Below are 25,492 nucleotides of genomic sequence, written 5' to 3' on the forward strand. Positions count from 1 at the left end.
GCTGGGCGCTCATAGGCAGCAGAGGCTGCCCAGGGATTCTGTGCACATTTACAAGGACGGATCATCTGGTCACCTAACATCACTTGGTACCCCCTGGGGCCGTGCAACATCAGGTACACAGCCCCATGGCGGGGCTGGGGGGACCCACCACCCCATAGCTTGAACCTGAATGTAATTGAGCCTGTAGCTCCATCCACCTCCAGGTCACAGGAAATGAAACGGTTGTGGGAACTAATCCAAGGAAACTCTGAGGAAGTAATCAAACATGTCCAGTGAGTGGGACGTTTACTAGGACAGCAGGACAACCGAACCGCTCTCTTCTACACACCCCCGCATGAAGAAAGGGGACTGTCCAGTTGGGCCCTGCCCAGCAGAAATGTGACAAGAGCCACACGCAGGACACACGTTTTCAGCAGCCACACTGAAATGTAAAAAGAAACCAGTAAAATTAATTATAATAGTCGATTTAGTCCAATATAGCCATTATTTCAGTATGTAATCAACATAAAAATTTTTATTGAAATATTTTATGTTCTTTTTGTACTAAGTCTTCAAAATCTTATAATTCATCACAGTTCAGATGCCAAATTTTCATTGGCAATGCTTGATCTGTATTTAAATTTCACAGAATTTACAGTTTAAAAAGTATATTCACATACCCAAGGTATTCCAAACATATGGAAAAGTTTCCTGGACTGAATTGAGGGGCCCCCAAGCTCATTTTCAGTTCACGTTTGCATTCATACTGACAAAACTGGCTCAGCTTTTTTAGAAGAATTTACTTTGAAGCAGAAGCAATGTCAGTTTCAAAATGACATCAGCTCAAGTTAAGTAAACTCACCCACTCTTGTTGCAACCGGTTGTTTTAACATTGAATCCAAAGCTCAGTTTATTGCACAATTTGAACAGCATCGCTTCAAATGGGGGGGGGGGCAGTTTTTGCAGCTAATTTACACACTGCTGTTTATTATTACTAAATGTTCTGCCTGCTCATGTTAGAGAATTTTGTCAAATCATGATTTGTATTCCAGAAATTCCAATTGCAAATAAATTCTCCTACCCATCTAGCCAGGTCACAAGGAAGCGCTGAAAGAAAGCCTTCCAGCTTCAGGTTTAGCTCATCCATATACAGTGTGATACTGGTGAGAAGACATACGTCACACTGCCCCTCTTCCTTGCTTAGCCAACGTGGCAAACATCCCCTTTGTTTTAAGAAAGTCTTGAATTGGAGGTAAAGGAGGAGTAAAGTCCCGTAAAACTCTTCCAGGACTCAACCGCCAGGCTTGTGGATTTTTCAGTAGTTCCGTGAACGGGTGATGATTCAGACCCTTTGCACATATTTGCCGAACAATTGAAAGAACTCTATCCATTACCCTCTCCAAAGTGTCTGCCTCCGGAAGCAGAATGTAAATATTTTCGACATGTATCACATAACGGAACAAAGCAGTAACACAAACTTCCGTGTCTTGTTTCAAAATTCCAACAAACCCCAATTTTCAGCCAACAGAGCTGGAGCACCGTCCATTGGGATAGAAATTCCTCTTTTTCACCTCTAGCTGACACTAAAAGACTCAAATACCCACTCCGTGGTTTTATTTTTCAGGCCTCGGGCTGGCAACGTTTCTTTGTACATTTGAAAGTTTGATGCTGGCCCAGGACGTGAGTCGTTCCAAGCAGCTGGCTGCTCTTCAGTCGTTCCTATGCTCTTCCATGTTGGGGTTGATGAGGTGTGTTTCAGACCAGTTTATTATTATAACTTCTTTTAACCTAAACGATGTTTCAAGCTGTCAAAAAGTCTGTAAATTCTGAATACATAATGTTGGCTTAACGTGTTTTTCATGAAGGTGATTTTCTTTAACCATCACAAATTGCAGGCCCGTCCTGCTATTTGTGCCTGGTCACACACTTTACACATCGTTTCCTCTGAGAAGGTGTCTTGCCAGTCATGACAGTGGTGCCACTTTCCTCTTGTCTCACTTGCGTTACGCCAGCCTTCCACGGTGGCACCTCTTCTTAATGGGTTGGAAACTTGAATTCTAAGGACGCTGTCTAAGCCTCATTTTCTACAATGTGATGTAAACCACAGTGATTAAAACAGCCAGCTGAATTGTGGCGAATTTTGTGACTACACTGTGAGTGTAATACTCTCACATCGGTTAACACACAGTAACATTAAAACACAGAAAGGGATCAGTCCTTTTCTGCAGAAATCTTTCACCCTCAAAGTGGGTTAAAGTTTGACTGAGGTAATTTTGCTTAGTTGGCCTCAGAGGAACTTCCACGCAGGCCAGGCTGCTGGGATCTGCAGGGCGGTTCTGAGCAGTGTATCAGAAAGCCAACAGTGCTTTGTCCTCATCCACTATCTCTAGCCTACTTCCTGGCTTCAAAAGAGAGACACAGCTTGGCAGAATTCTGTGCTGATTAAGCAAACTGGTGTCCTTGGGTCCATTTGCCTGAATGGGACGTTGGCTCCATGGGCGATAAAAGTGCCACGAGTGGGAAAGGAGGTGGTGTGGCTGAGCACCTGCCGTGTCCCGTGCACATTCACACTGTCCCCTGCAGGAGGGGGAGTGACACTCCCACTGGTGCTTCCTCCCACATTCATGTCACAGGAGCCCGAGGTGGTGGGCTTCACGCAGCTCTGCATGCCATGGCTGGCATTCCAGCTGCCAAAGTGAAGGCATTTCCTATTTCACTCAGCACTTGTACTGTGTGTTGAAAATGTTTTCCAGTGACTTTTGGGGTGGGACGGGGAGCAGGAGGAGGGAAAGTGTTTTCTCATAAGTGAAACCAGTTCGGGTCTTATGTGTGGGCTCCCACGCCTGTCTGCGCTATGGTCACTCTCGTTCCATGGTTCAGTCTCTCATCTGTCCCCCAGTTGGTATTGGCTGCTTCCCAAAGGTCAGTATTGTGTCTGGGGTTCAGGTAAACACAACAGATAAGGATTCTGCTGTGATCACAGTCCACCTGGAGAAACATGCAGAGGGTGAGGGGGTTAGAGAGGGAGAGAGAAGAGGGAGAGGGAGGAAGGGAGGGAGGAGGGAGGGAGGGAGGGCGAGAGAGAGAGAGAGAGAGAGAGAGAGAGAGAGAGAGAGAGAGAGAAGAGGGAGAGAGGAGGGAACTAGAGAGGGAGGAGGGAGGAAGGGAGAGAGAAAATGAATGCCAGGTTATGCTAAGTGCCGGGCGGGAGATGAGCAGGTGATGGGTAAGGCAGAACTTTGACAGGGCAGGTGGGTGGGGTGCTGGTTTGGGCGGGACGGTCAGAGAAAGCCTCTGAGGTGGCGAGGCCTAAATCACCAGCAGAAGCAGCCCTCAAGGCCTGGGGAAGAGAGTTCCAGGCAGGGGGAATGGAGCAGACCCGGGCTCGGTCTGTCCCAGTGACAGTCCCAGGCCGTGTGAGGGTCCGCAGGTCCCACAGCACAGGTGTGAGTGTAAGCAGGTGGCTCAGCCCCTTGGTACCATCCCTGTGGCCTCAGGGCTGCTCTCCCGACCTGCTGAGTGAGCAAGTTCTGCACACAGCTCCGCTAGTATGCTGACCTCACCGGCAGTTCTCCCGCCAGCAGCAGCAACGGGGCCGACCCAAAGCCTCAGCCACATGCTACCCACACAGCAAGAAGCTCACCGTTAAGGAGGTGCAATGGGCTGATGTTCGTGTCCCCTCAAACTCATTTGCTGAAGTCCTACCCCTCAGCGAGATGGTAATTGGAGGGGGACCTTTGGGTGGTGGTTAGGGTTAGATGAGGCCATGGGGTGGGGGGCCCTTATAAGAAGAGACCAGGGCCATCTCTGAACCAGGAAGCAGGTCCCCACCAGACACCGAATCTGCTGACACTCAGATCTTAGACTGACCAGCCTCAGAACTGTGAGAAACAAGGGAGAGGGGGGCACCTCTTTTAACTTCCTCTGGTTCCAAGGGCATATTTAGGGGATGTCGATTCCCCCCTCTAGTGGCGAATTGTGACAAGTGCAAACACGGAAAGCACTTTCCAGAGGAAGCAGTGACCTTCCGGGAAGAAGAAATGAATTCTGTGGTCAACCTGCCTTGGTCAGCAAAGTCATCTCATCCCTCCCACCTCCCCACCCCTGAGGACACCAAAGCCCTATTTAGAATTGCACATGGTCACATTTACAGGGTTGGCACAAGGTGGGTGTCACGCAGGGTCTCTAGTCCCGCTCCCCGCACAAGAATGCAGGACAGGGTGAGGCCAAAAAGGAACACCCACGGAGCCATAGATGGGGGAGTCATACCACTATATTCTCGTGGGCGGCTGGGTTGGAGACACAGGAAGCAGGAGCCACACGATCCACAATCCGCCGTCCCCTTCTCTGCCAACCAACGTACTTGCTAACTGCAATCCACGCCTGCTAGCGTAGCCACAGCAGTTATATCAGTGGCTGGTGGCTAACTGGTAACAGCTGACGGCCAACCAGTTACAGCTGACGGCCATCTACTACCCAAGCCAGCACCTTTCCATGTGAGGCCGAGAGCCTGGAAACTGCTCTCTGGGACTCTGTCCCACAGTGGGTCCTGTGGGTCCCAGCTCAGTACGTCACTCATTCATTCCCAGATGTTGTTTGCCAGGCATTGCACTGGAGCTAGGAATAGAAGAGGACGCCTGCCGTCAGGGCTGTGCCAGGCTGGGGGAGCCAGGCACACCAGGAGCAATTCCATTTCCATGTCTGTCTCGCTCGGGTACCAGGGTCTGTGGGGAGCAGTCAGGGCTGGAGAAGATTTTATGGAGGTAACGCCTGAGCTGAATGTAAAGGACCGGTGGGCTTAGTCTCCTGGACAGTAACCCTGCAATTTTAGGCAGCCGTTGTGACCCAAACTGCATTCAAACCTGCCTGCAGTACTTGGCCCCAAGTAGCTGAGCAGGAGGTACTGGGTATACAGGGAGTTATAGTTACAGCGGGTCTGAGGTCCTTTGCAAATAAAAGTTGTCTGGGGCCCTACTGAGAGCTTGATGTGTATGTGATGGCACACAGGGCTGACGTGGGGTGACTGTATCAGGCCCAGGTGACGACCAGATCTCCTCTTCATTTTCTGCAAGGTAGACAGTCTTAATGTATTAGAGTTCTCCAGAGAAACAGCACCAACAGGAGGTCCGTCTATTAATCAGTCATCTACCTATCATCTGTCCTATCATTTATCTATCTGTATCTATGTGTTCTAATCGCTCTCTCCTATCTATCTACCATCTTTCATCTATCGATCTATGGATCTATCATCTATCTATCTATCATCTGTCTATCTATATCTATCATCTGTCCTATCATCTCTCTACCTACCTACCTACCCACCCATTTCACTGGCAGGCTGGAGACTCAGGTAAGAGTTGATGTGCAGTCTTGAATCTGCTGGTTGGAAACTCAGGCAAGTTTCTATGCTGCAGCCTTGAGACTTCCTTCTTCAGAAACCTCAGTCTTTGCTCTCAAGGCCTTCAACTGACAGGATGAGGCCCACCGCATCATGGAGAGTCATCTGCTTTACTTAAAGTAAATGATGCTACTCAAGTTGAATTTTAAATACTGTTCTCACAACTGTGAGAGTTTGGGCTCTGCTGTTTTCCAACTGCCAGTTCCTACTGTTGGAGAAATTAGACAAAGAGGTGAATGGAAATCCCAAAGAGGTTAAACACATGTTAGAGGAAGTAGATACAGCCTACAGTTTCTTATCTGAGATACTTGGGGCCCTGTGTATTTCAGAATGCAGACTATTCTGGATTTTAGGAAGGTACTGTGGTGCAATGCTGTATATTACATTAGCGCCTCAGTGAGGTCTGGGGCTGAGCCTTAGCGCCCTGCAATCAAATATCTCTGCAGGAAAACATGAATATTCTGCACTAAACATGCATGTCTGTGCAAAGTACGGTAGTGAGGATAGCTGAGACCACCAGTTGCTCCACAACAGTTCAGGTTAGGCTTTGCTGCTGTAGAAGAGGACAAATAATCTTACCCTACCCTTCTGGTTCTTGGCCGAGACGCCCTGTAATGAAAGAAAGATTAGCAAGGAGTTTTATAACATGTATACTTCTGTTTTATAACATGTATACTTCTGTTCACAAGGTAGAGACCCAGGAAAAGAGAGTCCGAGGTGACCCCCATCACCCCCTGAATACCATCTTCAGCTAAAGACAAAAGAATGATGCTGGGGAGGGGACCTCAGCTCCGGGAGGCCACCAGGAAGAGCGCAGCAAAGTGGGAAGGTTGTCATGCAGATTTCTCCACGGAGGATACTCTGGGGTTAGTTACCCTTCTCTTCCAGGTAGAGCAGACTTAACCGACAAATGAGGGAGACACCCTGACAAACGCCGATTTCCTTTACAAACCTAAATGTCCCCTACAAAAGGGTAGCTTCTACTCTGTTTTCAGAGCTTCTGTATCTGCTGTTTCTTGAAAATAACCAGCTCAAATAAGCCTTAGGCCGAAGAGGCGTAATTTGAGGTGGCATATTCTGTTCCCCTTCATTCCTGTCTTTGAAACTTCCCCAAGAAGTTTCACAGCCACTTATTTGTAAAATACATCTTATCTCATTAAACTTGGCCTGGTTGTTGGCATAAGCACAGCAAAAATAGTAATTGACCATATGGGCTCCTTGTAAGTCTGCTTTTCTGGAACTTTCCATAACAAATCTTAGATAGGACTTTTAAAAAAGGCTCTCCCTGCCCTGCCCCTGCAGACCTCTCCCTATCCTGCCCCTGCAGACCTCTCCCTATCCTGCCCCTGCAGACCTCTCCCTGCCCTGCAGACCTCTCCCTGCCCCTGCAGACCTCTCCCTGCCCCTGCAGACCTCTCCCTGCCCTGCCCCTGCAGACCTCTCCCTGCCCCTGCAGACCTCTCCCTATCCTGCCCCTGCAGACCTCTCCCTGCCCCTGCAGACCTCTCCCTGTCCTGCAGACCTCTCCCTGCCCCTGCAGACCTCTCCCTGCCCCTGCAGACCTCTCCCTATCCTGCCCCTGCAGACCTCTCCCTATCCTGCCCCTGCAGACCTCTCCCTGCCCCTGCAGACCTCTCCCTGCCCCTGCAGACCTCTCCCTATCCTGCCCCTGTAGACCTCTCCCTGCCCCTGCAGACCTCTCCCTGCCCCTGCAGACCTCTCCCTGCCCCTGCAGACCTCTCCCTATCCTGCCCCTGTAGACCTCTCCCTGCCCCTGCAGACCTCTCCCTGCCCCTGCAGACCTCTCCCTATCCTGCCCCTGTAGACCTCTCCCTGCCCCTGCAGACCTCTCCCTATCCTGCCCCTGCAGACCTCTCCCTATCCTGCCCCTGCAGACCTCTCCCTATCCTGCCCCTGCAGACCTCTCCCTATCCTGCCCCTGCAGACCTCTCCCTGCCCCTGCAGACCTCTCCCTGCCCCTGCAAACCTCTCCCTGCCCCTGCAGACCTCTCCCTGCCCTGCCCCTGCAGACCTCTCCCTGCCCCTGCAGACCTCTCCCTGCCCTGCCCCTGCAGACCTCTCCCTGCCCCTGCAGACCTCTCCCTGCCCCTGCAGACCTCTCCCTGCCCCTGCAAACCTCTCCCTGCCCCTGCAGACCTCTCCCTATCCTGCCCCTGCAGACCTCTCCCTGTCCTGCCCCTGCAGACCTCTCCCTGCCCCTGCAGACCTCTCCCTATCCTGCCCCTGCAGACCTCTCCCTGCCCTGCCCCTGCAGACCTCTCCCTGCCCCTGCAGACCTCTCCCTGCCCCTGCAGACCTCTCCCTGCCCTGCCCCTGCAGACCTCTCCCTGTCCTGCCCCTGCAGACCTCTCCCTGCCCTGCAGACCTCTCCCTATCCTGCCCCTGCAGACCTCTCCCTGCCCCTGCAGACCTCTCCCTGTCCTGCAGACCTGTCTCGGGCCCACCAGCTCCTTCAACGCCCCTCCACATGGAACCTCCTCTGACCCCATGTCCCATAACTCTTTGCCATCTGACAGGCTACATCATTTGTGTCATTTATTTTGTGAATAAAAGGGGCTACGCAATAAACTTGACAAGCCCTGGTGTGGGGAGGGGGTGTCACATAGCAGGCCTGAGAAGCTCAGTGAATGACAGTCACTACACAGGATGGCCTGATCACAAATTCCCAACAGAGCAGCTCATGGCAGGTGGTCACAGGTAACAAAGGTCAGCCCTTACCTTAACTGAGCCCTGTCCACGTTCCCATGCATCTAGGGTAACATACCAGAGTACTGTTCTTTTCCTCTCTACCGAAGGCACAGCCACTGCACCAGAGCACGAGACCACAGACCCCCTCACTGTTACCTGGTACCCGAATACCATCTCTCTGTGCTGTGCGTGCTAATGATTAACTATCCTGCCCTCACCAAGGTGAAAGACGCATGTGTCCCTCCTTTTACTTCTTATCCAATCCTAGGGATTTCCCACTTTGCTTTCTCCCGCCCTCTTAACCTACCATCAAGGGATTTCATGTCTCTTCCTTACGTTTTCTACTTTGATTCTAAGTGCATGAAAGCAACTGCAAAACTGTTCTCTGGAGCATTATTTCAGTCCCTCAAGGCTTTGCTTCCAGGAAGGTCCTCAAATTTTGGCTCAAATAAAATCTTATCGGACTTTTCTATAGGGCGGACGTTGTTTGGCCGACAGTGTGTTTGCTTAGCTCTCCTCTCATTAGGACGGAAGCCAGTTGAGGGCGGAGTAGCAGGGAGACTCGCCTGCTCGCTCACTGTGGCTTCCGCCTTCCGTGGTGCCTGGTGAAGAGGGGGTGTCAACACCTATTTGTCTGAGTGAATGAATCAGTGGCTGGGCCAGCTGTCCCCGCAGTAGAATCTTCCAGACTGCGGTTCAGGGCACTGTCTTTGTGGTTTGTCCTTGCAATGTTTCCAGCAGCCATCCTGGATCCCCAAACCCCACGCCACACTGAGGGGTGCCAACTGTGCCCCTCTGGGGACACGGAGACACACAAGTGGCCCAGAGCTGCCCTGCAGTCTGCGATTTACATAGGGGCCCAGGAAGGTGTTGGAGGGAAGGAAGTATGGAGACCTCTGGGCCTCTGGAGGCGCTGGATGCGAGTCCCAGCCCCGTGCTGCGCGGGCTTGACCTACCTCCTGGCTTCCGTTTATCTCACACATCGGGTGGCTATGGAGCCAGACTTCATGCTTTCATCACTAATCTTCTCAACGGTTTAGAAATCCAATTTTCACCTCTGTTCATGTCAGAGTCTTTAATTTGGGTTTTATGTGATTTGGGATTTCTTTGGCTGTTTGGAGATATTTTGTCAATAGGCTTGACTTTATATTGTTAGCAAAACTTAAGGCTCTAAAAATATTTTTCAAATTTGTGTGAAGAGCCTAAATCTGATCTTAATTTCTCTCTCTTTTTAAAGACAAACCTTTCCTTCAGTCTGAACACCTACCTTTCCAACTGCTCTTTAGGCCTAGAAGCAATAAAACCTGACTGATCCACTCTAAGCCCATAGTTTTAAATGACAAACAAGCCGAGTTTGAAAGCCTGAGGTTTTGACGTATCTCCCTGTGAGTCGAGCTTCCGGGGTCACAGCGTCCCGCAGTCCAGCGTGGAACCCAGGAGAGCTGAGAGGCCAGTGAATCGTGTCCGCTTCCCTCAGGAGGGAAACACGTGTGGATAAAATTCCGGGGCCAACACTGAAACAAGTGGGGCTCCTTGCACACCATGACGTCTGGCTGGCATCACAGTGGCCATTCAGGAATGTGGCTTTCTTGCCTGAGCTCAGGTGTGACAGAAACAGCATACTGAGGCTTGTTTCTCTGTCAAATGTTTATTTGATGTTTTTCCTCAACGGAGTAAAGTGAAAAACATGAATCTGAATGCACATGTCATAAATGAGTGCTTTTGATCTTAGATCCTGAAGCCGTTACTGGGAATTAATTAACTAAAACCATGGAGGTCACAGGCTCCGCACTGAGAAGTTGGTGTGTATTGCTGAGAAGGGCGGGCAGATCTGAAGGACTGGGGAGCGGTCCCGCGCCCTGTGTTCCTGCAGGCGCTCAGGACCTGGGGACCTGCTGTGACACTGGCCCTGACCTGGTGCACTCTTCTCCCCACTGGAGAACCAGCCCCGCTGCGGAGGGCCTGGCCCTGAGGACAGCGGTGGCCTGTGGTCCGTGCTCAGGAAGCGTGTTCTGATTGAGTGACTCTGCCACGCAGGCTCGTCTGTTTAGCCTGTTTCCACATGGTGAGGTTATTGTCACTATGTAAAAATACCGACAAACGGAAGAAGCTGAAGGGGTGCCTGTCTGAGGGTGGCACCTTGTCCTGTGTGTGGCAGAGTGAGCCAGGCTCTGGGGATAGGGACGGAGACAGGCCTGATGCTGCGGGTGGCACAGCCAGGCCAACGCTCGCTGACAACTCTGGGTCCTGAGTCATGAGCGGCATTAGGAATCCCTCCCCCCAGAACTCGAAGGTCACAGGCCAGATAAGTTGCTAGCAGTTTGTGGGGCCTGAGAATTGGTGATGGGCTGGCCTTGAGCCCAGCAGCTCAGGCTGTTGCCCCCTTTACCCGCCTCCTTCCTCAGCATCTTGGGAAGCAGATGCGGCTGAGGCCTGGGGTGGTGTTGCTTACAAGTGACAGTTGGATGTGAGATTATGTATTCAATATTCTGAATGAAAGGTGTCTGGGGGCCTATCCTAAGTCCCAAAACAGATGGATGTTTCTATCCTCAGGTGCATTTGTGACTTGCTGACACTTGAGAGCTAGCTGACGGCCCCATGAGATAAGGGCAGCAGCGAACGTGCGGGCCAGCCTCCTCTCCCCGGCCTGCCGGCGGTCTCTCAGATGACACTCACTTCAGCATTTGGGGACAGTAGATACAAAATGGAGTGGCTTATTATTGGGAGACAAACCCCAATGGGTCTTGCATTTCTGCACACCTTCTCAACGTTTGCACAATGCACAGCCCAGGAAGATAGAGACCATGTCCCGCCTGGGGTTTTGGACTTTCCTAAATCGGGGTGTTCAGCTGTGACATAAGTCCACTGCTCATTCCTCCTCCTCCTGGGTCTCTCCATCACCCTGAGACTTGGGGGGTCAGGGAACGGACGTGTGCATGGGCACATGCTGTCTGCTCTGTGCACTCGGACCCCAGCTCTCGCGTTTCCGTCCGACATCCAGTGGCTCGGTGGCAGGACAACTCATCAGCCTGAGTTGGGCAAAGCCTCAGAAATGGCACAGTTCTTGACCTCATGTTTCCTGAACCAAACACACGCACACAGGCTGAAAACCATAAGCAGGTCTATACTCAGCTCGATGTAGTGTGGTTGACAGGATAATGGGCCCTCAAAAGTTGTCATGTCCTCGTCCCCAGAACCTGCGACTATGTCAGGTTACATGGAGAAGGGGGACCGAGACGGCTAATGAGTTGACCTTCAATAGCGGGAGTGTCCCAGTGTCCCCGTGTCATCACAAGCGTCCTCAGTAATGCAGGAGGAGGCAGAGGGGTGAGTGAGCGACAAAAGGGGAAGTGGACCTGCTGTGCCTGGCTCTGAGGAGGGAGGGAGGCAGGGACCTCCAGGAACTGGGGGAGGGGGTTCTGCCTCTCCCTGGAGCCTCCAGAAGGAGCGCAGTCTGGCCGACACCTTGATTTTAGCCCCAGAATACGTGTTTTGGACTTCTGACTTCCAGAACTGTAACCTAATGAATTGTGTCATGCCACCAGGTTTGTGGGACTTGGTCATGGCAGCAACAGAAAACAACACATGTTGAATGGAAGGGATGTTTTTCCAAGTTTGCAGCATTTTCAGTCAGCACTCTCCAAGCGCTCTGGTGAAGCAGGAGCCAGAACTTCTCGGGCAGCAGTTCTTGGCCCTGAAAGTCCCCTGCGGTTTCAATGCGCCTGCAGGCACAGGCAGTCTTGGGTTTCAGGGAGAGTCCCTTCCTCTGCTGGGGCAACATCCACAAAATGAGGGCAGAATGTGTGTATGTGTCACCTGGTGACATAGCAGGTTAGGAACTGGCCAAATGGGAAGAAGATGGTACATTGGAGAGCTGACGACCAAGCTCAGCTTCTTGGTTTGTTTCTGTATAAAGAAAGGATGGGTGGGCATGTGGGGGCAGGTGACACAGCAGGGATGGCCCCCAGCAGCCACCGCTGGGCCACCTGCTTCACCACCAACACCACCATCCACTGTCTCCTGCCAGCGCCCCCACCCTGTCCCATCACACAGCCAGGCTCTGCGTACACACACATGTGTACACACATGTTCTCACTCATGCAAATGCACACCACACATGTACACTACATACATGTTCACCACACAGGCATGTGCACACACACCATGTGTGCACCATAGATGCACACACATACACACCACACACAAACAGGCTGATACCACACACGTGCACAGTATACACACAAACATGTACACACATGCACACACCAAACATGCTCCCACGTCACATGGAAGTACATGCTCACATGACACAGTCACGTGCACACATGTACACACATACGAGCATGTACACACACACACACACACGGTGCTCCCTGTGGAGTGCATGGCAATACTGCCCGCATCCCCCAGGGAGATGCCATCTCGTAGCAGCAGAGGCTGGCAGCCGCCCCAAGACGGGGGAGTAAGGAGCTATCTGCAGACTATTGTTGGTGACTGTGTAGAAAGTCTAAAGGTTACTGTAATGCTAGAAAAATATTACACTTCATAAAACCCATGTTTATTTAAAAAATCTATTCAGAAAGTCTGGAAAGCGTAATAAATATCTGTACAGTGGCCGCCCATCTCCACATAAAACAGAAAGCATGAACAAAAGAATGGCCTGTAAACATCAACGCGGCTTGTAAACAAAGTGCTGAGTCAGGGGTCTGGGTAGAAAGCGTGCTCCATGCCAGCGACCACAGCGTCTGGACAGGTCTCGTCCTTTCCCCAGTGGTTTCCTGAGCTCTGCAAGGCCACCCTGGAGTCACCACTGCCTTTTCCTCACCACTCAGGGGCATTTTCTATTCTAGAGAATTCACGCCTCTCGGAGAGGTGAAGGGCAACCAGACCCCGTGGGAAATGAACAGAGTGCAAATCAAGTTATCACGTGCTTGAGGGACCCAGTAAGCACGAGGCAGTCCGAGAGGCCGCGTCAGGAATAACACCGTGTAACGAGCAATACTGGCTGACACTGAGCACTACTGTCACCGAGAAAGCCAATGCAGTTCCAAACATCAACACACACAACGCTAGTTTAAAACCAGACAACAATCTGACCTGAGGACAGAAGTGATGGACGGCTCACTCTTGCCCAGTCTGGGGGGTGGCATCTATGAAAGCTCCCACACTGGTGGGGCCACTCAGGTGTTTCTCCTAAACAGGGGGGCTGTCAGGGTGGGGTGACACCACACCTGTGGGTGCCGTGAAGGGGCCCTTGGCGGTGGGCTAGGAGGCCTGAGATGTGGGCCTTGGTTTTCTGGCGACAAATGCTGTGGTTTCCTGATCCAAGGGATGTGGTGAGAGGTGTGAGCAGGGCAGCTATTTAACTGTCACGTGTGCGATCCTACCCAGCCTTTCACTAAGAGAGGTGCCTGTACAGGCGCCATGAGAATGGCCATGACACCTTCATTCACATGCCGATGGCACAGCCATTGGCGTTTGAACGTTCACTTTGCGAAACGGTATCATCACTGCTCTAGGCTGACTTTCTGCTGAAGGGGCTGTTGTGGGTATAGGAGAGAAAGCGGTGGTACTGGACAGACATTCAAGTAGCGCTGGTTCAGCAGAGCAGCTGGCACAGTAGCTCTGGGGACGCACACCCACTCCCCGCTGAGGGCAGAGTGTGGGCTACAGGAGCCTGGGGATCCCGCTGGGGCCGGCAACTACAGCGCACGCAGGAGTGTAGCCTCCACACCTGCTGCTCCCCGGCACGCCCCTCAGTCCTCAGCCTCCCTTCCCTCCATCAGAACTGCGGACCTTAAGCAAACAAACCGCCCAGCAGACAGGCCAGGCCTAGGGGCTGAGCAGTTGCCCCTGCAGCCAACACAAGATGGAATGACTTGGGTCGACTTCTGAAGGCTCTCCAGTTTCTCCTAAGTTTCTAACAATAAGTGACATAACTCAGGTCTAAGATGAAGCTATTGTGGGTGGAGGTCACGTGAGCCTGGAGAAAGCATTTTCTGTTGAGAAAACATGAGACATGCCTAACGGGGCTTGGTGGGAAAACATGTGCATGAACTTGCCCCCCACCTTTTATTTCTTGTGGTTCTCTGAGAGAGAAAAAACACCTCATGGAATAATTAAAGCTTCTGAAATCGTTTATATTTTAAGGTCTGAAAATAGTAGACCAAGCTAAGGAGTAATTTTTCAGAACGCAGAGTGTGTGTGTGTGTGTGTGTGTGTGTGTGTGTGTGCGCGCGTGTGTGTGTTGGGTACCAGAGAGAGTTGAGATGCAGGGACAAAAGAAACAATGAAATAGCGTCTCCTTAGTGAAAACCTGGCTGTGAGCAACAGATGCTCCCGCAGTCCAGCCTCAGCGCAGAGGGACAATTGGACAGACAGAGGGCGGGCTTGAGTCTCCTGTCAGCCTGGCAGGTGGCTCCCTGGCTTGGGACCGGCTGGGAGGAGACAGGACACACGCACCGCTCCTCCAGGCCTGGGCAGTGGCACTGAGCCTGTGCCGGTTTTCTTTACCAAAGCAACGCACGCCCGCTTGCTCTGCACCACACCACACCTGTGTGAACACAGCCCAGGGGGACACTGCCCATCACTGACTGGCCAGGTGAGGACAGACTGTGCAACAGACACACAAGGAGACAGCTTCCACAAAGTGCATCACTGCTCTGCTCACGCAGCTTCCAGCTCCCCGGCCCCCAGGCTGGGGCAGCGGCCTCATGTGCCCATCCTGTCACCAGTGGGGCTGACAGAAGATTGATGGGAGGCAGCAGAGCTCACGGTTCTATGGTCATAGCTTTTCTGGGACCAGGAAAGCAGAGCAAACCCACAGCAGTGGGGAAACAGGTGGACCGGGCCCTCAGCCAGCGGAGCCAGGATCCTGGAAGCTCCAGTGGCCTCTGCGATCTAGAGCGGGGGGCAGGGGCATGGGCCCTGGGATGAGGGGGATGGGCGACTCTTGTGAAATGTGGTACCAAGGCAGACACCGCTGGCCGGTTCTGGGGGGCTCCTCCCGCTCAGATCCGCGACAGGACACAACACCTCAGTCAGAAACGCAGGCGCAACAAGACAGGGCTCTTTGGGTCAACTTGAGGGGGCCAGGCATCTGCTCCTAGTGCCATGTGTCCCCTGTCCTTCAGCCCGCCAGGAACTCCAGGACCACCAGCCAGCTCCTCCCAGGGAGGCACGGCCGTACACTGCTCGAGACATTCCCTTACATAACGACTAGGGTGCATGTGTCGGAAATCTCACCAGGAGACTGGCTTTACGATTGGAAAAAATGTCTCCGCAAAGCAGGAGCCATGGGTCAGAGGCCCACAGTCAGAAGGGACCCCACAGGCGTTCAGCGTGGGTGCCGGTGGTGACGGGAGTCCGTCTGGTTTTGCTGGGGAAGGAGGTGGCAGGTCAGCAGAGCGAGGAGCTGGGAGGTCACCGTTGATCCTCTCTGGGCTGAACAAGGAAACGCAGAGCAAGCAAAGGCGCTGTGCTCACTCCAGCAGCGCCCGTGACCGGATCCCAGGCCAGCGCCCGCGAGCCGACGATGCTGCAGGCCCTGCTGCTGCTACAACCTCGTGGACGTGAGTCTTTTCATGCCTCTGCGCTGGGCCAGGCTGGACGACAGCACTGGCTCCAGCCGTGGGGCCTGAGGGGTTCTGTTTAGAGCAAAGTAGGTGGCAGCCATTGCGCCCTGCAAAACAAAGGAAAGGGCCAGGTGACTGCAGTGTCACCAGCTCCTGAGTGGGAGCCTGCAGCCATAGGCCTCTCTGGGCCACTGCCGGACACTGGGGTGCTGAGCAGTGAGCCCAGGGCGCAGCCTGGCACACACTGGGCCCCTCGTAAATAACAGCGATTTGTTCTTCTCACCGCATCCATCCACCATCCCACACCAGCCTTGAGCTTTGCTTGTGATGTGCGGTAAATATTTCTGACTCATATGGCGCCCCAGGCTGAGGTCAATGACCCTCACTTCTGGCAAGGGGACCGGGTCTGCTCTGGCCTGCTAGGTCCGTAGGTGCATACTCACACCCCACAGGGGCCTGGCCACCTCCACTTTGCCCATTCGGAGGAGTTTGGACTAACGCGGGTAACTGGGTTTCTCCTGGAGCAGCTTGGAATCCTCAGCATGGTCTACATGGGACCGCTCTCAACTGAGTAACTCCATCCATCATCGGATGGCACGTCCTGCAGGTTGGGCCAGTCCCCAAAGGCAGCGCCACCTGCGAGAGGAATGCTGCTCTGGGGTAGGTCACTTGTAAAATGACAGCCTTGGTGGGCTTTATGTCATTTCTGGGTGTTGTACTGGGAGTTCTGGGTCTCACACATCCTACTGAGATGAAGAGGCCACGGGAAAGTGTTAGAATCATGAGCCGAGAGGCGAGTGTCACATCTCTGGCAAGGCTGTCCAAGATGGACAAAATACATAGATAAGTAGCTTAGTGAGCCGGTGGTATGCTGTAGACCTCCACAGCTGACCTCACAGGATTGGCATCAGCCCCCACGGGCTGACCCTGAGACCTGGCAGTATGTGGCCTCAGCCCTTTCCCACGCAGAGCAGCAAGAGGCCGCCCCCGGCATGTGAGGCAGAACTGGCTTGTGGCAGTGTAGACCCCCTGTCCTCGGGGTGGCCATCCGTCCGTCTGGACTGTACAAGAGGGTGCTGGTATGTCCCGACGGAGGTGACCAGAAGCCACTCACCGCCTTGCTAGGTAGGTTCGGGGACACCTGAGTGCAGTGACTCAGAAATAACAGCTGTACTAGTAGGTTGTCGGGTGGCAAGCGTCTGCTGTAACACATGAATGAAATGAGTGGCTCCACTGTCGGTGGGAACCTCTTGGTCCCTGGGAGTGACACATGTCTGCTGAGGTCTGGCATGAGCTCAGAGAGGACGGCCACACCCTGAGCTCTGCTCGGCCTATAGCCTTGTGCTTCTTTCATGGCCCCGAGGTCTCAGGACGCGCTCATTTAAGAGGTGAAGCCGATTCCTTGATGCACGTGCCAGGGGAAATCTATTAGGAAATTAAGGGAGAGAGCAGTGGCCCAGGCCACCTGCTTTGCAAATAAAGTTTTACTGAAACGCAGTCACACTGCCTGCAGATGCGCTGTGTAGGGGTGTTTCTGTGCTATATTGGTAGAGCTGAGTCATTGAGAGAGAGAGACATCGGGCTCAAAAAGCCTAAAATATTTACTGTCTGGGCTGTTATAGAGAAGTCTGCAGACCTTTGGTCTAGAATTGAGGATTTGGGGACCTGGAATTGTCACAGCCCCGAGACTCAGTCTCTCTCTCTCTCTCTCTCTCTCTCTCTCTCTCACACACACACACACACACACACACACTCACACACACACACTGAAGCTGTCAGCAATGTTCACAGAAGCTGTAACTCATGTATGTGCGGAAAGCTGTAAAATACAGGGTCAGGATCCCGGTTTGGGTCTGCGGCTCCCTTTCTGCACACTGCGATTCCTCAGGTTTGATCGTAAGGTATCAGAGCAGCTTTCCTGGGTCCCCCACCCCCACACTTTGCTGTCATGCCGCCTGTGGGTACCTTCACGAGGTGGACGTCCTGTCGGCTGAGCTGCTGCTGGGACAGGTACTCTCTGTTCACAATCCACGGGTGTTTGAGGACCTGCACCGCCGTCAGGCGCTGATGGGGGTCCACGTGCAGCATCTTGGACACCACGTCCTGTTGGGGGAGGTGGGGGGAGATGAGGGGCACCATGAGCACAGTCCTCAGAGCCTTCCCGGCAAAAGTCCTTTCTCCCTTTCTTGGCAAAACCCGACCACTGTTCTCAGTGACTCTTTGCATTTTAGGGTCAAATCTTTATTTTTAGGTTCACAAGTATGTGGATGATTTCTAAGCTTTAACCAGCACCAACTTTAGTGGTTCAGCCCCGGTTTATACTGTGTCAAAGATTTTTTGTCTACAGAGAAATCCAACATGGAGACGTCACATGCTGCAGGTAAGGCACTGAAATACCATTTTAGTACAGATGACATCTTCCAAAGGAAGAAGCTGAAATAATTAATATCCCACAGATATAAACTAATTCATAATAATGTATATAGTTCCATTTTTATCATATTATCCACAAATATTTGCTACAAATAACCATCAACCATGGAATAGACAATCTGCAGCCATCACATATGTCCAGAGGGCTCCCATCCAGGTGGCATGATTTTCTTATTTGATTTTAGAGTGACAATAAAAACTCCTAAATCTGGTTAAACACAGAGCTCCACGTTACATTTACACGATGCAATACAAGCACACATGTGTACATACGTGTACACACATGTACAGCCACAACTGTGGTTTGCATTTGCACAGCGTTTCTGCGAATGTCTTCACAGGCTGCTGCAGCTGTTGTCGTGAGCCATCAGATTGTCCTGGGGGGAGGGTAGTGATCTTCCCTGCTGTGCAGGTGAAGGTGTGGACGTCTGTGGTGATTAACTTAGTGCCCAAGAAAGACCTATGACGAGAATCCACACTTTCCCACTAGTTGCTCTCCTTCCCTTAGAGTTCCCACCAGACTTCAAAACGAAATGAATACATCCTGCGAAGCTGAATTACACAGCAGAATCATTGATCAAATGATTCTGAATCAAATGATCTTTCTGGTCATAAACGACCACAAAGAAATACCATGTACGATAACAATACCCTTTCTCCATAGAGAAACCCGCTGCTTTTAGTATGTGCTACCGTGAATCTTGGTAACTTCTTGAAACAAATATCTCCTGGAAGCATTGTTGTGCCTGTGGCCACGTGTAAAAGTGGAAGCAGAAAGACCGCTACTGACTTGCTCAAGGTGTCACGGGAAAGCAATATGTTTCTATACATGCAGGATGCAGGCCAAGTAAAAAGAGACGCCCCTGTGGGCTTTGCCTGTTTCTGCAGGACTGGAGGTTTTGTTGGGTGGTGAGCACAGAGATGGGGAAAGGTGCCAGGAACTGAGGAAGGAGAGGACATGGTGAGGACCGGGCAGGAAGAACTGTGCAAGGCCCTAGAGGCAGCAAAGCCCTCGGCCCACGGCTGTGATCTTGGTAATGCATCCCCTACATGACTTCACGCTTTTCCTGACACCTTCTCCCTGCCCCCACTCCTGCTTTGGAGATCCCGTCCCAGAGAAACCACCAGCACCCAGGTCCTGGTCTGTGGCTCTGCTGTGGGAAGCAGAACTAAGAGACTTCCTAGTTCTGAGACAGAGTGGATGGGAGGAAGCACTGGAAACGTCAGAGTCCGACACATGGAAAGTGCTCACTAAAGGCCAGCTACCATCACCCCCTCTGCCATCACCTCCTCCATGACCTCACCGTCACCTCCACATCTCCTCCATCACCTTCTTCACCATCCCATCTTCTTCACTACCACCTCCATCATCTCCTCTGCCATCACCTCCTCCATGACCTCACCGTCACCGTCACAATCACCTCCACATCTCCTCCACCACCTTCTTCACCATCCCATCTCCTTCACTACCACCTCCATCATCTCCTCTGCCATCACCTCCTCCATGACCTCACCGTCAGCTCCACCATCACCTCCACCATCACCTCCATCATTCCCTCTGCCATCACCTCCACCATCATCTCTACCATGTTCATCACCTTCTCTATCACCTCCTCCACCATCACCTCCTCCATGACCTCACCATCTCCTCCACCATCACTGTATGAAGTCACACTGTGCTGGTGATGGTAGAGTTGGAATCGTCTACTCTTCTTCCAGTCACTTTATAGTAACACAGGAAATACACTTGATGCTGCTTCTTACTAGTGGTTGGATTCTAATTTACTATTTGATTAGAGAGAAGTTTGATGACGTCAACTAAAAAAGACCAAGTCTGATGGACAGAAGAAACAGTTCTGGTCACAAAACAGTGCAGCTGTGGGGAAGCCCAGATGCAAAGTATTTTAAAATAAGGATACAGGGGTGGCCAGTTGGCTCAGTTGGTTAGAGCACAGTGCTCTTAACAACAAGGTTGCTGGTTCGATCCCCACATGGGCCACTGTGAGCTGTGCCCTCCACAACTAGATTGAGACAACTACTCAATTTGGAGCTGATGGGTCCTGGAAACACACACTTAAAATAAAATAAAAAAGTTAAAAAAGAAAAAACAAGGGAAATACAGCTCTGCTGCAAGCTGTCTGCTTGATCAGTCTGTGATCACCTTGGGCAGCCATTCTGCAACATCGCTACGAGTCTGATGGTTAATTTTAGGTCAACTTGGTTAGGCCGCGGTACCCAGCATTTGGTCAAACACCAGTCTAGCTGTTTCTGTGAGGTATTTCTTAGATGAGATGAACACTTATGTCTTTTGGCTCTGAATAAAGCAGACTACCCTGCATAACGTCGGGGCGCCTCGTCCAATCCGCTGAAGGTCTTAAGAGAAAAAAGACTGAGTTCCCAGAGGAAAATGGAGTTCTGTCAGCAGATGGCCTTTGGACTAGAGCTGCAACACACGTGCTCCCCTGAGTCTCCAGCCTGCTGCTCTGCCTTGCGGATGTTGGGCTCACCAGCCTCCATAGTCATGTAAGCAACTTCTCTAAAAGAAATGCGTCTCTGTCTCTCTCTCTATACATCCTGCTGGTTCTGACTCTCTGCAGAACCCTAATACAGCAAGACTGTATAAAATGTAAAAAATGCCATAAAATATTTTTGCCTGCAATTTTTAGTTTTTAGCTGAGCAGCTTTTAAAAAATCTATGAGGATAAAATAGCTCTATTGTTTACATGAAAGGTGTCCTCTAGCTTCGTCACAGACAGACGTGCAGTACAGAATCTCCACACCTCAGAGAGACTACTGGGCTATGAGCTCACCTTTGCCGCATCAGAGATGGAATCCCAGTTTCCCCCCGAAAGGGCATACTTCCCGCTGCCAATCCGCGCCAGAATCTCCTCGGGAGTGTCATCCGGTCCATTTGCAAAAGGGGTGAATCTGTGTAACGAGAGGGTTACGGGAATGAGAGCTTCCATTTTACCATCTAAACCACGGCTCACACTGAATACTGCCTCTTTGTTGTTAAAAAGAAGAGCTTTTTCTTCCTCCTTGTGTTCCAAATCCAGGATTCATGAAAATCACAGTTTATTTCTTAATGCTTCATCCACTTGTCTTGCCGGGTCATGCTAAGGGTCGATAGCACAGAAAGCTCTGTGGGGCCCGGATGACCCTTCTGGACTGTTTCTGGCTTCCGTGGTGACTGTCACAGTGGTCTGCCTGTGACTCAGTTTACATGGTGGTCGCATGATATAATGGATGAGGACCTGACATCTGAAGTCTGAGAAACCCCCGGTCGATCTATGACCAACTCTGGGTTCTTTGACAAATTATTCTTTTGAGCTTCAGTGGCAAGAGGGCCCTTGAATGGGTACGTGAATGATGTACTGACAGGATCTCAGCAGTGACGTGCACACACGCATATCAAGTGCATACATACTTGCCCCACTGGAAACGCGGGCACTGTCACCCCTTAGCATAAACCAGGGCATGTCAGTATATGCTTTCCTAGAAAGGGAATTATATGTGACTCTAGTGACACTCCCTTTAGTGGCAAAGTTGGTGGCCCTAGTTTAATGTACAGGCAAAGCGAGTATCAGAAGAATCACAAAGTAACAGCAGTGTGGCCTCAGGAAGCGCCGCAGGTTGTTCTCCTTCCATAGTGGACACTAATGACATTTACTATGAAATCGCGCATCAGGCCACAGACAGAGCAGGCCATTATTACCCATTCTGTGACGGCACTGTGCCAACCAGGACGGGATGGTCTAGGGACCCCATCCCTTTTATCCCCTCCACTCAAGTATTTAATAGACCTAACAATGTAGGGAGCCAGAGGAGTTCTTGGAATTCTAGACCTTTGAGGCTGGAAGGAGCCTTGACTCTCATGCAGTGTCCTCTCCTCACTGAAAGTGTGGGAAGTGCAGTCAGCGGAGGTCAGGAGTTCAGCCCGGGAGCAGAGCTGGCGAGGGCAGGGCTCAGGTGGCAGGCACGACCCTTCTGTAACACCGGTGTCCTGTCCGGGTACAGTCCAGTACACCTGTCCAGTACACCTGTCCAGTACACCTGTCCAGTAAACCGGTTCATGCCCGTCTGACAGGCACAGAAGTTGGTGGTCAGCGCCACTGCTGGCTGCCTTTCTCAGGGTGCTGTGTCACCATGAACCTACGGCTGCTTCTTGGCTCAGGAGGATGGTTTAAGGGGCAGATGTTTGGACCCTTTAAGGGAGGGCATGGAGCAGTGGCAAGAACGTGGGCACGCAGCCGAGGCCTGGGTTTTTGTGGAGGACCTGAGTTCTGTAGCCCCCCGCACAAGGGGGAAGAAAAAACTCTTCTTTTGAACAATTCTGGAGATAGCTTTTAACGAAAATGCAGGCAAAAACCCCTGTCTTTGGTCTTCAGTTCTGAAAGGGGCTGGGGAAGGCTTGCCCACACCCATGCCTGGGGCGGGCCCAGCGCTGGCCCCAGCAGGAACAACCGTGGACACCTACAGCCTAGCCTCATGGGGGACAATGCCCTTGGGTGCCGGCACCAGTCTGAGGTTCACATTACCCGGCCAGCATGGTGTACAACAGGATCCCCAGACTCCAGATGTCACACGCTGCATCATAGCCTTGCCGTTTCAGGACCTGGAAGGGGACACGCAGACAACAGATAAGCAAGCAGCACAGACAATGCGAGCTCACAGTATGCTATTCCGATGGCACCACGATCCTGGCAGGTGGACAGGGGATGACATTTATGAAGGTTGAGCCGACTCTAATGCACTGAATAGGGCCCCCAAAGACCAGCAAACACAGGCAACCATCGCTCTTGCCGGATACCCGACAGATAGACTGAGAAGGAAGCTTTTAATTTTAAGGCAGAAGAAATAGTCTTATTATGGTAAAATATACACATCATAAAATTTACCACCTTAACCATTTTTAAGTGTACATTCAGTGTCAAGGACACTCACACTGTTGTGCAGTTGTCTCCACCATCATCTCCAGAACTTGGCATCTTCCCAAACTGAACCTCTTTCCCCATGAAATGCTAACTCCCCCCCCCACCCCCAGCCCCTGGCACCACTATCTACTTTCTGTCTCTGTGAATGTGACGACTCCAGGAACCTCATATTAGAGGAATCACACAGCATCCATCCTTTTGTGTCTCGCTTATCTCACTTCACATGATGTCCCAAGGTTCATCCATGCCATAGCGTGAAGCAGGACTCCCTTCCTTTTGAAGGGCTGGCTAATGCTCCACGGGATGGAGGGACCACGTTTGGTCCACCATTCAGCCACTTCCACCTCTGGCTGCTGTGACTAACGCTGCTGTGAGCCTGGTGGATGGTTATCGGTTTGTGTCTCTGCTGTCAGCTCTTTGGCTGGGTCCCACGATCATTCCATGCTTAACTTTCTGAGGACTCGTGAAGGCGGGGTTTTCGCGTGTCCCTGGGTTACATGCTCCCACCGAGGGCAATCCCCTGATACGCTATAGCTGGGTCACAATAAGGAAGCAGCTAGCTCAGGGATTACCGTCGGGGTGCAGCGTTAAGTGTGGGTTCAGCGGAGCTTGTTCAAGGTCGCTGTCCCGTCTGTGTGTCTTTGTGCCTGCAGCCGGGCAGGGGTCAGCCAGTACGCGTGAACAAAGTGAGCACTCACCGCTCCCCTTGCCTCAGCGCTCACTGGCTGCGAGGTCTTCAAAAGTCACGTCAACACTTGCAGGCTGTTTGGGTTTGTTTGTGTCTGTGAAGCGTGGCTGACAGTATCTATCCTGTCCACTTCATACGATGTAAGAGGATACATGTTAGGAAAAAGTGGTCAAAGTGTTTTGCACACGGCAAAGCAATATACCAATTTAAGGAAGTCCATAATCGCTAAAATCAATACTATCAATATTAATACTGATCAAATAAAGCACTAATAGGGGCTTATTACCAGATTATGTTTGAAGGGGCCACAGGTAAGAGGCTGGAATAACAATGGATGACCTAACAATGGCCCCCAGCCAACCCACCGCTGCAGCGTGCATCCATCTGTTTCTCCACCAGGCCACTGACTGACACCCTCCTCGCAGGCCGGTGGCCGGGCGAACCTCTGACGGCTCACAGACCAACCACTAGGTGTCAGCATGCCTTCCTCTTGGGACTTGCTGTACAACTCACTGCACTCAGGCTAGGGCCTCTGATACAGTTCCATCAACAACCAGGAGGGTCCACACAGAATCTAATGTCTGTTTTCACCCCCGACCTCCTCTCCATCCGTCAGCAGGACCAGCCTCTACCTTCCACACCTGCTTTCACAGCATCTCAGGCTTGGGTGCTTTTCTAAAAAGCAAGAAACTGGATTCATCTTCATAAACATATCCATGACTTCAGAACTAATGGGCATGATCCCCGGGGATGGACATGATGCCTCTGCTGGGCTCCCGGGTCCTCTGAGATGAGGGCACGAGCCTGTGGGACTGATGTGAGCACTCATCTGCAAATCTCCATGGGGCCCTGACACGAAATTTGGTAGAAGCTGACTTGCTTCTGTCGTGGAAGATCGCCTGGAGTGAGAATTACGGCGCACAGTAGGTCCATGAACCTGCTGTCTCTCCCGGTGAGGTTGCAGGTAGGGTTCTGACCACAGGTGACCCACAGCTCCCTTTCTGGATGCACAAGAGCCTGATGGCATCAGTTCTCACTGTAACTCCTACCAGATATGCAGCTGTTATCCAAAAGGGCTGCAGCATAACGACATTTTACATGAAAGCATTATGTGTAATATATACATATACATACATATATACATATATATATGCATGTGTATATGGAGCCACTTTGAAATGGAGCTGGAGCTGCCCTCCCACAGGAACCGCCCTGCACGTCTGATGCCTCAGTCCTCTGGGTGTTCAAACAGGGCCAAGTGACCTGTGGCCTGGGCCTAAGCAACACTGTGCCCCAAAGAGCTGTTTGCGAGGGTGACAAGAAAACAGATAGTATGACAACCGGACTGATGACGACAGCACTGAAAACTAAAACACTGTTTACAATCAGCGTCACTATGTCATGTTATCTGCACGGAGAGCAGCGCCTTCCATCTGTGGATGTCACTGTCCCCGTCCCCTTCTCATATACACCATCGCCTTTCTCTCCTCATTGGAACATTATTTGGGTTTCTGGAAAGGCAGGAGGAAGATACTGACCTGGGAGGCCTAGGACGCAGAATTGCGAAGCACTGAGTCAGGCAGAAGCCCAAATCAGTTATTCCGATTAATCTCAAATCAGTGCTTATTGCCTCTTACTTTGAAAGCCTTTTATTTTTAGGTTAATGGTCACCATCAAACATTTTATAAAGAGGAAAATAAAACATTAAAACTGTGTTTGAGCAGGACTGGGGGCCGATTCTCCTCGGATTCATTTCTATTCTGACATTGATGCTGTG

General features: G+C 51.6%; 1 protein-coding gene and 1 long non-coding RNA gene across 7 annotated transcripts in view; both read right to left on the reverse strand.

Moving 5' to 3' along the window:
• Positions 1 to 268: 268 nt before the first annotated feature.
• LOC141571739 (uncharacterized) lies at positions 269 to 2,944 on the reverse strand. Its single transcript, XR_012496830.1, has 2 exons — positions 660 to 2,944; positions 269 to 421 (listed from the first exon to the last, which is right to left on the reverse strand). It is a non-coding gene; the product is annotated as an uncharacterized LOC141571739 (long non-coding RNA).
• Positions 2,945 to 12,622: 9,678 nt separating this feature from the next.
• The window catches only part of RPS6KA2 (ribosomal protein S6 kinase A2), a 299,944-nt gene continuing 287,074 nt past the window's right edge, over positions 12,623 to 25,492 (reverse strand). For all 6 annotated transcript variants that reach the window (XM_074333812.1, XM_074333813.1, XM_074333816.1 and 3 more), the window contains 4 exons: positions 22,632 to 22,708; positions 20,904 to 21,021; positions 17,626 to 17,763; positions 12,623 to 15,767 (listed from right to left, as the gene is read on the reverse strand). In XM_074333812.1, the coding sequence (XP_074189913.1) occupies positions 15,642 to 15,767; positions 17,626 to 17,763; positions 20,904 to 21,021; positions 22,632 to 22,708 (459 nt within the window). In that variant the 3' untranslated portion in view covers positions 12,623 to 15,641. The remainder of the gene's footprint in view (positions 15,768 to 17,625; positions 17,764 to 20,903; positions 21,022 to 22,631; positions 22,709 to 25,492) is intronic.

Source organism: Rhinolophus sinicus, linkage group LG05 (genome assembly GCF_036562045.2).
Source record: "Rhinolophus sinicus isolate RSC01 linkage group LG05, ASM3656204v1, whole genome shotgun sequence".
NCBI classification, from domain to species: Eukaryota; Metazoa; Chordata; class Mammalia; order Chiroptera; family Rhinolophidae; genus Rhinolophus; species Rhinolophus sinicus.